Source organism: Xiphophorus hellerii, chromosome 22, assembly GCF_003331165.1.
Source record: "Xiphophorus hellerii strain 12219 chromosome 22, Xiphophorus_hellerii-4.1, whole genome shotgun sequence".
NCBI classification, from domain to species: Eukaryota; Metazoa; Chordata; class Actinopteri; order Cyprinodontiformes; family Poeciliidae; genus Xiphophorus; species Xiphophorus hellerii.
The window spans coordinates 630,935-643,408 of NC_045693.1; the positions used below are offsets into that span (position 1 = coordinate 630,935).

At 37.8% G+C, this 12,474-nt stretch overlaps 1 protein-coding gene across 1 annotated transcript; it reads left to right on the forward strand.

Moving 5' to 3' along the window:
- Positions 1-8,216: 8,216 nt before the first annotated feature.
- LOC116712958 (G-protein coupled receptor 4-like) lies at positions 8,217-9,085 on the forward strand. The gene is made up of 2 exons (XM_032552863.1): positions 8,217-8,446; positions 8,538-9,085. The coding sequence occupies exons 1-2, from the start codon at positions 8,226-8,228 to the stop codon at positions 9,034-9,036; spliced, it is 720 nt and encodes a 239-aa protein (XP_032408754.1). The 5' UTR covers positions 8,217-8,225; the 3' UTR covers positions 9,037-9,085.
- Positions 9,086-12,474: the final 3,389 nt, after the last annotated feature.

The window sequence follows — 12,474 nt, forward strand, 5'->3', positions numbered from 1 at the left end:
GCCAAGATAACAGTGACCTATCTGTACACTGACACAAAACACACCTCGGTGGCAGCAGTGAGCCTCCCAGAGGAATTAAAATTTTTGAACAGAACATGGACACCTCCACATGTGTTCCTGTTTAAACATAAAAGTGAGCAGTGGATAAATTGGACAGGGTCGTTGAAGAAGGAGAAGCTGCTACTGATTGGGTGGCAACTTCCGCAAATGTGGCAACTAGTGCGTCTACTGGGTTAACTAGAAAAGCACTTTTTTGGACAGCATGGGTTCAAAAGGGGCAGAGTTTGCACTCTAGACAACACTGACATCTGTTGCTTACAGAAGAAGAGGAAGTTCTCTTAAAGGACATTCCTGATAAGTTATGGTCTAAAGGGCCCACGGATGTGGGCCTCGTGAAAGGAGCCTTGCCAGTGCAAGTTAGACCTAAAACTGAATTTAGACCAAAGGTGAAACAGTACCCTTTAAAAAAAGATGCGCAGGAGGGTATAAAACCAGTAATTAAAGACCTTATTGAGGCAGGAGTCGTAGTACGGTGTGAAAATTCTCTGTGCAACACTCCTATTTTTCCTGTCAAAAAACAGCCCCCTTCTGTCGGATGGCGGATGGTTCAGGATTTACAAGCAGTAAACAATGCTGTAATCCAGAGGGCACCATGTGTACCTGACCCACACACATTGTTAAATTCCCTTAGATCAGGTGCAAAGGTATTCACTGTTGTAGACATCAGCAATGCCTTTTTCTCAGTACTTGTTGATAAGGAGAGTCAATTTTGGTTTGCTTTTACTTTTGAAGGGAACAGGTACACATATACCAGACTGCCCCAGGGCTACTGTGAGAGACCTACAATCTACTCTCAAGTGATGAGTGCCAGTATGTCAACATTTCAACCCCCAGGAGGGAGCCAAGTTTTGTTATATGTAGATGATGTTTTATTAGCCTCTCCAAACATGGAAACCTGTAAGCAAGACACTTTGGCGCTTCTAAAACATTTAGCTGAAGAAGGTCATAAGGTCAATAAAAATAAACTCCAAATATGTAAAGAACAAGTAAAATATTTGGGTCATGATTTGAGTGCAGGGGGACGAACCATAATGGGGGATAGAAAAACAACAATTCTCCAAGCACCCAAACCACAAACGAAAAAACAGATGATGTCCTTTTAAGGACTAACTAACTATTGTCGAACCTGGGTGCCCAATTATGCAGAACTTGTGGCTCTTTTAAGCAAATTAATGTATGAAAAAGATCTTAAAATGTCCTCTCTGCTGAGTTGGACAGATGAAGCAGAAGAGGCCCTTTGCAGAATAAAACAGGCCCTTGTGTCAAGCACAGCACTGGCTCTACCAAACTATAAAAAACCTTTTGTTCAAATGGTAGATTGTAAAGGTCATTTTATGACTTCTGTACTGGTTCAACAACATGGTGATAAAATGAGACCAGTAGCATATTTCTCTTCTAAACTAGATAGTGTGGCGTGTGCCTTGCCCCACTGTGTGAGAGCCATCATTGCCGCTTCTATGGCAGTAGAAGTTAGTGCTCCTATAGTTCTGTCCCATCCATTAACATTAAAAGTACCACATGCGGTCTCAGCACTACTATTGCAGACAAATATGACATTCTTATCACCTGCCAGGCATCTCTCATGTATGTCCACACTCTTACCTCAACCCCATCTAACTATTGAAAGATGCACTGTCTTAAATCCTGCAACATTGTTACCTCTCTCCCAGGCTCACCCAGTATATTGTCAGCAAAATTTTTTTTAATTTTAGCAGTTATCCATACAGGTATCTGTTTGTAAAAACAAATCTTATTTTAACCAGTTCCTGGAATCATGTTTGTAGATCTTGAATAAGTCCTGTTGTCCACCCTCGGGCTTCAACTTGAAGTGTTTCTGTTATATAATTGTTTAGTTTTTGTTTTGTTTTGTTTTTTTTCCATTCTGTCTCATCCTGATGTAATGATTATTGTTTAAGGTATTTTAGGCTGCACCTACCAGCTATCGCAGATGTTCCCACATATGTACATAAACACCTGGTTCAGCTCAGCTAAAGCTTGTTTGTAGGATGGGCGAAGGACTTTTTATGAATGTTTACAAATGACTACTAGAAATGGCTTTTTTTTTAAAGTTTTCTTTGTGTTTTTAGACAGTTTCCTAACTTATCTCAGAAACAATCAAGTATACGAACAGTTAAAACTTTTGTATGCTCTTTTCTAAGCTAAAACTAAAGTTTAAAGTGCTTTCCTCTGCCTTTTGAGTTGTGCTCATGTACTTAGTCCATCTGTGCATTTATCTGTAGTTTTGTTGCATATTGTTTTTGTTTTTCTCATTTCTTGATGAGACATACTTTCTTCATCCTCTTGACAATAAATCTGGAAAGTTTACTTACTAAACATACTGAGATAAAATGGTCTTTAAACAAGGTTTTGGTACTTTAGACAGTGTGCCAAATTCTATTGAAACATTAAATCAACAGTTTTCCTTCCACTCACCTTTCTGTAATATGCTTGCATACAGCTCTCAATGAAGAGCCACATTATTTTGCTGTGGTACATTTCTATTCAAAATCCTTTTTCTTTGGTCTTTAATATTTAAATTTTCTGAGAAGCTAAAATTTGGGTCTTTAGTAGCTGTAAAGAAACATCAAAATTGCCAGAAACAAACACTTTTACTGTTTAAATCTTAGGAGTTTCACTTTTCCGTGAAATTTCTTAAATAACATTTTGATAGTTTAGGTTTGATGCACTTTTATGCTAACATGTTCATAATCTTAGCAAAAAAAATGCATCTGACTACACACTTGATTTATATCTCTTTAGACCAAAATTGTTGTGTTCTCCATTTTTATGCTTTAAATTAAAAAGGTATTAGGGGTCTAACTGCTCTGTAACTGATCTTATCTAGGTTATAGTTACCATTTGATTATGGCATGTTTGTTAAATTCACCATGTTAACATGAGTACATACATAAATTAAATGTTTCTTTTCAGGATGAAGGTTAGTCAAGCTTTTGTGCACTGATGAATAAAGACAGTTACAGGCTAAAACAGTGAATTAAAAGAAAAAACGAAAACTTTTGTGTTGCTGACTACACCCCACTGCTGTAAAAAATAGCAGAAAGATCCCCTTGGGTACATTTTACACCCACTGTAAAAAGGTCATTTCATTTCAAAAGTAGAAAAAGCAGTTTGGGACGCTCACCGACCTACAGGGCAAAGTCCAGCGTACACAGGGGGCTAAACCAAATAGTTTAGTCGTCTCAAAACTGGCGAAGATTGTCCACAACCCTGTAGTGTCTTTAGGAGCGGAACAAGCTTGCACATTTAATGAAATGGCGAGTAAATATGTTGTTTTTGTTTTTACGTTGTGTTTTCATCAGGGAACGACTGTTGTATTGTGTAGTATGTATGGAACCAAGGCCTCTACTTCGTGTGACTCCAGCAACCATTACAAAACAATGTTTATTGGAAGTAATGACTAAAACTAAACATAATAGCACCTGTGTGATTTATGATTCAATATTTCCCCTTACAGCAGCAGATGGAAAGAAACCTTTTGTTTCTAAAAAGATAGCTCCGGGTAACTTCTCATGTGTTTAATACAACAGGGTCTGGGGAAAGATTGGGAAATCTTTCAGACACCATGTGTTCTACTGTAATCACTGTAAACAATGACTTTAACCCTGTTTCTCGTGCAGATGTTGGTGGTGTACGATAAACAAAAACGTAGACAGAATTAATTACATCCATTACAACGTGCAAAAACTGGGCAACTGGACACAGGCTGGTTTCGAGGCGGTTCATGAGCAGCTGGCCGCTACCTCACTGATGGCTTTCCAAAACCGCATTGCTCTTGACATGCTGCTAGCTGAAAAAGGGGGGGTGTGTGCCATCTTTGGAGGAAGGTGCTGCACATTTCTGCCGAATAACACAGCAGCCGATGGGAGCCTGACTAAGGCCATTTCGGGTCTCCGCACCCTTAATGGCAAGATGAAAGAACTCTCTGTGTGAATACTTCCATGTGGGATGCATGGATGGATGTTTTTTGAAAGTACCGAACCCTTGTGTTCCTCTGTCTTAGTATCAATTGCAGTCTTTGCTGCAATTTTAACCTTGTGTGGATGTTTTGTATTCCTTGCCTGTGTTCCTGTTTAGAACCGTCTCATTACCACAGCAATCTCTCCCATGGGAGGACCGATGCACAGCTGTATCCCTTTGTTAGCAAAACATCCTGCGCCTGACGAGGAATACTCTGATGACGAATCTCTTAACCTGTATCCAGACCCTAAACTGTGGGCTGAATACGATCCCTGAGTGTAGCATGTTTGCGTTCCTAAAAATGAACTCCCGGCTGAAAATCGTTTGAAGTGGCTGCCTTTGGAGGGATATGAGAATTGGAACAAATATGTGATAAACAGGGGGGAATGTTAGGTGAAATGTATATATATTATCAAATATTTGTTGTTTCATTTATAACAATGTGTGACTTATATGATGTTCCGTCTTATATGCCTTATTGTTTTCTTTTCCTTCAGCATAAAGAATGTTTCTGTATTGTTTGATTTACTTTATTTCCTTTTTACAAGAGGGCCTCCCTGAAGAGAACCAGTGATAACCGTGCTCACAGGGTTTATTACTCAGCAGGACTATTTCTTCCTTTGAACTGTTAGATAGCTGTAGAACCGTCGCCTTGAAGATGTACGACTTGTTCTGTTTTTACTCTGTGTCTTAATGCAAGATAACATGTGTTTAGTTAGTGATTGTCATTAACACTGCAACTAAGTAATGAAGTGTTTTGTTCCCACCCCTTAGAGTTGCAGTGCTCTCTGTGATAGGGACTCTGAAAGTAATAAAAAGAGAGGAGCGGACAAATGTGTTTCAGAGCGGTTGGAGATTTGTAACTGTAAACACATCTCTGTCCGTTCTCCTCGCGAGATCAAAAGAATCTAACTATCTTGTCTTTTCTGTGTTTGTTCAATTTGTCTTTAATATGTGTCAAACCTGACACTAGGTAAGTCTTCTCAGAGTCTCTGCTTTGTGCTCAGTTCTTGCTGTCCTGGTTTCTAAACAGGACTCTGGTCAGTGATGTTGCCATCAATCATGACTAAAGCTCTGAGTTTTCATGTCTTTTTTTATTAGAGAATCTTCCAGTTTTATGGCATCTATGTTTCTCTGGTTTAGGTATATGTTTGGCCTACAGAACATTTCTAGATGTCAAGTTGCATGTACTCATTTGCATTTGTTTACAAGTCCTGTCCTTAAAGAAATGTGGAAGCAGATATAATCGGCTTTGGGGAATTTTTCCTGCTCTTTATGCACAGACTGTTCATTGTTTTAACTGATAAGATTTACATGATAGACTTTAATATAAAGAACAATGCCTGTGGCTCCACCAAACTTCATGACACGGAGTTCTGATATCATCAACTCTACCTGAAGCAGCCCTTTGTTCTGTGTTCCTCGAAATATGTATATTGTTCTAATGTAATGAAATGAATCACGCAAATGAAAATGAAAAGAACAGTATAGATAGACTTATTTCAGTATTTTCTGACTTCTACAATATACGGGAATAACACTGCAAACCTTCAAAGTTTAGCTGTGATTATAATTCTCATATAGAAAAGAACATTTCAGAATGACAGACAAAATTAAATGGGGATCACAATTCCTTGCAAAAGTCACAAACATCATTCTCATTTCACATTTGGTTATAGTAGATCTTAGAATCAATGGAAGTTAAATGTATTATTCCTATAGAACTTTTCTAGATGTCAGTTTAACCAATCAACTTCAGAGGACAGCTGATTTTTAAAAATTCTATTACAAGCCATTGATGAGTGTAAAAAGGTTGTTTTAATGTGTAACTGGAGATCAAAATATGTTCACATCAAACCCATTGAACTTCTATATGTGTGTGCATTTATCAAAACTATATTGTGTAGACATCACACATCATTAGTTCCTTATTCTACAGTAACCCTGACATTTGGAAGGTGAGTACCTTTAACATAATAGTTAGATTTATGTTACTATTATAACATAAATTATATGTTATCAAATAAAAAATACATTTAATGAAGGAGGATCAAGAGAATTAAAAAACTAAGAATCAATGCCTGTTTGGGACAAACCCTAAGCAGGTGTGTCCAGATCATATCTCTGTTTATCAAACATTTGAATGTCTAATATTGCTATAAATAGACTTTGGGAACGCAGAGAACACAACTTCTGATGCAGCTCTGCAGAATTCATTGAGGATTAACGATTAATCTTTAAGGTAAAAATTATTTTATTTAATTCTATGCATGCAGTATTTTTTAAATTACTAAAAATAAGAAATTAACACTTATCTAATCATCATTACATATTCAATAACAGCAAGAACTCTCTATTTGGATATATGTGGTACATCAACATCTCCCAGAGAAAACTAAAGTATAATGAATCAGAGACTTTCTGTTGCTCAGATTAGCTGCCCTTTGAGATTGGAACTAGTTTAAATGATTGTTGTCAGGGAACAAAGCTTTTGGAAACATTTTATCTCCCACAATCTCTAGTTTTGTATTGTCTTCCTTTTGACAACAACTTCTTTGGTCATTTTCATAATGTACTGAAGGAAAATCTAATTTGATTACTGTCTACTTTAATTTTAAACATGGATAATTTTATCCATAATTAGATATTATTTTGGTCTCACTCAAAAGTTTTATGACAAGGTCAGCTAGATGTTACTTTTTATGTAAGTTATAGAAGAACGCCACATAACTTAAAAATGATGCACCATTAAAATGTACTTCCTGTTTTGTATTGAAGGTAAAGTGTGTGAGGGTGAAAAGTGAACCAAGCTATACTCAAAGCTTAGTGTTTGTCCATATTGTCCTGCCTTCATGTCTCAAAATTTGGTCTAACCTAATGCTAATGCGAATGCTAATGGTGTAGTCATTATTCTCAAACGTTTTCTCTCTAAGGAAGCCCAGCAGATTGCACCAAGTCATCGACTTGCAGCATTCACTCCTCCTGGTCACAGCGACAGTAAACAATTGTTTGTATTGTGTCAGGAATCTCTCATTCTGAGCATGCATGTAGCAACCCTAAGCATTGAGCCAAAGTGGTAATAAAAGGGGGTTAAAGACAACAAAGTCAGTGTTTTAGTGTGGCCATTACAAAGTCTCAATCTCAGTTCTATGGAAATGTGTGTGGGAGTGAGGCGGCCTGCAAAATGGACTCAGTTCCACCGGTTCTGTCAGGAGGAACGGACCAGAACTTCAGAAAACTTGTGAGATGTTTGTGGAAGGAAATCCAAAAGGTTTGACCAAACTCGTAGTTTAAAAGACAATTATCCCTGATACTGACCAAATGTATGTAAACTTTTGAATTCAAGAATAATTTTTTAAAAATCTCTAAAAAACGTTCTTCCTCAGTTTTCTGGCATTCGGCAAATATAAATAATTTTGGTAATTCTAATTAACCTAAAACAAGAAAGGTTTGGTCTGATTTAACTTCCCACAGTGAGAAAGAATTTATGTCTTTTTATTCAGCGCATGTAAATATCTGGTTCCGACCTTCAGAAGAGAACTGAATTGAAACATGAACATTAGTCGATACAGAGTAGCAGAACTGTAAAACACAGAAAGGCTTTCTCAGATTGGAGAGGTGACTATAGATATATAGATAAACCTTAAGGACTCTGTATTATGATGGAGAAATTTGTCCACTTTTACCAGTATATTTTAATGTCAGTTAGGTTTTAATGGTAAATGTTAGGATTTACTGGTTATGCTAAAGCAACAATTATAAATAATTTATGCATTTATCATCATTTCTGTTTACAGTTTCTAGTGTCATCAAATTCCTGGTTCAACACCGAAGGATGGAAGAATTGAACTTCAACGACGCATCATGTTTAAACCGCGGGAACATGAGCCTCAACTGTACAATGGGTGCAATTACTTTAGATCCTTTGTCTGCAAAAATCTTAAACTGGATGAATTGGATCAGCATTAGCATTGGACTTCCTCTAATTTTTATAGTGATGATTGCAATTTTTTTTCAGGTGAGCACAGCATAATTTTAACCTATTAATTTAGAATGAATGAGCTATTTGACTATCAGCCTCCCACTTAAACAGCGGTTCTCTCTTGTCTCAGGTTGAAGTCTGTCTTGACTTAGAAATGACTAAAATATGAGGAACAGGTAACATCCTACATGTCAAGAATATTTTTATGTCATTAATATTTTTTCTCTTGTCTGTCTCTCAGGTGAAAAAGGGTCAGGAGGCTCCAGTCTATGTCATCAACCTCCTCATCTCTGATCTCATTCAGCTCTTCTCCAGAATTCCAGTAGATTTATGTAGACTCAGTCAAGCTGATTTCACATACATGAGAATTTTATATGTTTTTATAATGGTCAGTGTGGGATTCATGGTGTGTATCTCCTGTGAAAGGTGTGTTTCCATGTTTACTCCTCTTCTGTCTGACATAATCACATTATCCTGTCCTTAATAACCTTCTAATCATCTCTATCTGTTATTGCAGGTATCTGGTTGTTGCCATGCCACTGTGGTACAGATTCAGGAGAAACATCAAGACATATGTGGTGGTCTGCATTGTGGTCTGGTTACTTCCTCTTTTTCATCCATTACTTGGCTATGTGATTAAGGAGCATGAGATGGCTGCTCATTTCTTCATAGTTTTTCTCCTCCTGCCTTTTCCCTTGTTCATCTTCTTCCTGGTTGGGACTATCAAAGCTCTCTCTGGAGCGCTCAGTGTCCCAGCAGATGAAAAACGACGACTCGCAGCCATTCAGGTTGTGGTGCTGATTATTTATACTCTGCTTTATCTGCCCATCATCCTTTTGCTCCTGTATGACATTAAAGCATTTAAAGGGGGATTGTCCTGTATTCCCTATGCTGTGGGTTATGCTGCTGGTGCTCTTAGTCCTCTTGCTGACACAACTTTGTATTTGTTCGTTCGGAAAAGCATCCTGGATACGTTTCTGGCTTCCCTGGGTTGTTGTAAAATATCTAGCAATTAGGAGACGATCAGCACAGACCATGAAAACGGAATGGCTGCAAATATTAAGTCTGTTTTTGTTATGCTGCCTTTTGGTGCAGAAGTGTGTCCACTACGATCTGCTGCTTTTGAGGATTACAACAGAAAACAGTTTTAAATACTTGGTTATTCAAAAATGTTTCGTTAACTCTTTTGTTGGCTAAATATCTACTAAAAGCAAAATGTAATGAATAACCTCATGAAGACAATCTGCTTCATTCACTAAGGACTTTGTTTCCATTTGATGTCCCTTTATTTGCCTTATGTCTTCAGAACATCTCTTTTGTCATTATTTACTTTGAGTGTTGAATCTTTTTTTTTTTATGCTTTTGATACAAGTTTTGTACATTGTTATTTTTTCTCTGTAACTCTATAGCAACTTATGATACCTATGTTAGGAGGTAACATGAAGCAACCGGAAAATAATGAGAGAAAACAGGAATAAACGGTAGAATCCAACAGTGAGTGACAGAGAATGAGGAGTTTTTAAGTTGTTTATCTACTTCCAAGTATTAAACAGCAGCGAGTGTTCTTCACAGTTTTAACTTGAATGCATGAACATTTCACTCAAAGTAATTCAAATGAATGAGTGAACCAAACTTGAAAAAGCTGCTCCTGCCAATAACAATAATCTTAACCATATGCAGTCTAAAGTTTACCTGAAATACTATTTGAAGCACCTAAAATACACTGCCTGGCCAAAAAAAAAGTCGCCAAAAAAAAATGGTCACACTCTCTAATATTTTGTTGGACCGCCTTTAGCTTTGATTACAGCCCACATTCGCTGTGGCATTGTTTCAATAAGCTTCTGCAGTGTCACAAGATTTATTTCCATCCAGTGTTGCATTAATCTTTCACCAAGATCTTGTATTGATGATGGGAGAGTCTGACCACTGACCTCAGCTGACCTCATTCTTTGGGCACACAATGTTGCTGAACCTAGACCTGGCCAACTGCAGCAACCCCAGATCATAGCACTGCCCCCACAGGCTTGTACAGTAGGCACTAGGCATAATGGGTGCATCACTTCACCTGCCTCTCTTCTTACCCTGATGCCCCCATCACTCTGGAACAGGGTAAATCTGGACTCATCAGACCACATGACCCTCTTCCATTCCTCCAGAGTCCAATCTTTATGCTCCCTAGCAAACTGAAGCCTTTTTTTCTGGTTAGCCTTACTGATTAGAGGTTTTCTTACGGCTACACAGCTGTTCAATCCCAACCCCATGAGTTCCCTTCGCATTGTGCGTGTGGAAATGCTTTTGCGTTCACAATTAACATACTCCTGAGTTCTGCTGTTGTTTTTCTTCGATTTGATTTGACCAAACGTTTAAGTAATCGCCGATCACGATCATTCAGGATTTTTTTCCGACCACATTTCTTCCTGGAAGACGATGGTTCCCCACCATCCTTCCAGTTTTTAATGATGCGTTGGACAGTTCTTAACCCAATTCTAGTAGTTTCTGCAATCTCCGTAGATGTTTTCTCTGCTTGATGCATGCCAATGATTTGACCCTTCTTAAACAGACTAACGTCTTTTCCACGACCACAGGATGTGTCTTTTGCCATGGTTGTTTAAGAAATGAGGAGTTACTCATTGCATCAGCTGGGGTTAAATAACTTGTTGCCAGTTGAAAGATAATCGCCTATGCAGTACTTATCCAATAGGAGGCTTGTACCTATTTGCTTAGTTAAATCCAGGTGGCGACTTTTTTTTGGCCAGGCAGTGTAGAATCAGTGTATGATTTTTAGAATCATACACTGTTCCTACTTTGCTCTGCCATGAGAGAGAGCCAATGGACAGTCCTGCCCCCCAAGTCAACTCTCCATTTGCACGGTTTACAACACTCACCCTATTTTTACCTACTTAGTGACTTTTTTGCTGTATTTTGTTACACACACACAAAATCAACAAGTCAAGTTTTCTAAAGATCGGCCAAAAAATTGCAATTGGTGCACAGCTGCTTTCTTTTTTCAATAGTGATTTTTCTGTAGAACGGTTGATAACTAATCAGTGTGAAGACCATTACTACAAACAAAATACATTTACTAGTTATTTAAGAAGTATTTGAACGTCTTGAATATGTCTACATATTCGACAGAACATTCCTAAGGAAGAAAAACTGGACAGTATTGTCTACTCATCCTATATATATTGTATTTATTTATCCTTTATTTCTATCTTTTTTCATCCATCTCTCTTTCTCTTTCAATTTTTATCAACTCTATCTTTCACTCTAATTATCAGGTTTATTTCCTTACCAAGCTCAGATTGTCAGAGTATTTTCCCTCTGACAGCCAAACCTTTTATTCTGGTCCAAACTTTGATTCTGTGCTGATTGGATTTCAGCTGCATGCCAGGGCATGACGCACTCCAGCTTTGTAAATTTTGCCCCTGGCCTGTAGCAGTAGGAGAAATCCTCTTCTAGCTGAAGAGGCTAAAGCTAGTTCCGCTTTTTTAACTTTGATTGAGTGCACAAACTGAGCAGTTGCATTACTTTTCTGTGACTTACACCGTTTTCTTGCTTGTTAAATTGTTTTCTTGAGTGTTTCCAGTCATTGACTTTTAGCATCGTTAAAAATACAACATGCAAAGCAAACAGAGCCGCGTTGGATGGAGGATAAATCCAAGTACACCTAGAGAGGTTCTTCTTGATAAATCAGCCTGGGTCTGGATGTACTCACCACTTGGAGCTGGCTTTCAAAGCACAATATGGAGAGGAGGCATTTCAGATTTTTTGTAAAATTGTTCTGATGCTTTAAAATTAACATCCATATTTTGACAGCTCCTTGCTTCCTGCTCAGTCCGAACGCCGGTGTTATAGATTCACTGGTGGCTAAATTAACTGGTTGAAACCTATGAGCAGAGCAGATGTTTCTAAAACTTAGGTGACTGTCAAAAATACTGCTAAAATAACAAAACAGTGAGAAAAAAGTAAATTAAACATCACATTTGACAAATATATTCTTTCTTCACAGGCTCCAATGAAGTGACAAAGTACAGCTATTCCCAGAAAAGCATTCAGCGTAAAAAATCTTGGACAAAGAATAGCGTTGTTCACAAGACCAAATTGATTTGTGACGCGTCTCCCTCACATCTAAACATAGCAGAAACAAACTGCTTGCATGCATCAATAACACTAATGTGAAGTGAAAGTGGACAATCTCTTCGGTTAGTAAGAAACTTAAATAAAAATGAGGATAAAATAAACTATTTCACAATGGAGAGTCCTTCCACTTGCTTACCATATGGTCTTAGGCAAAATAGACTTCTTTCCGCAGCTATTCCTGACATTGGGTTAATTCCTGAATGTAACTGTAAATCGATGTGTAATCCCAGACGTACTACTTTTGAATGCATCTTGTTAAGAGCACCGGTGGACTACAGTTGTTTGTGTCAGATGCTACTTCACGTGACGTC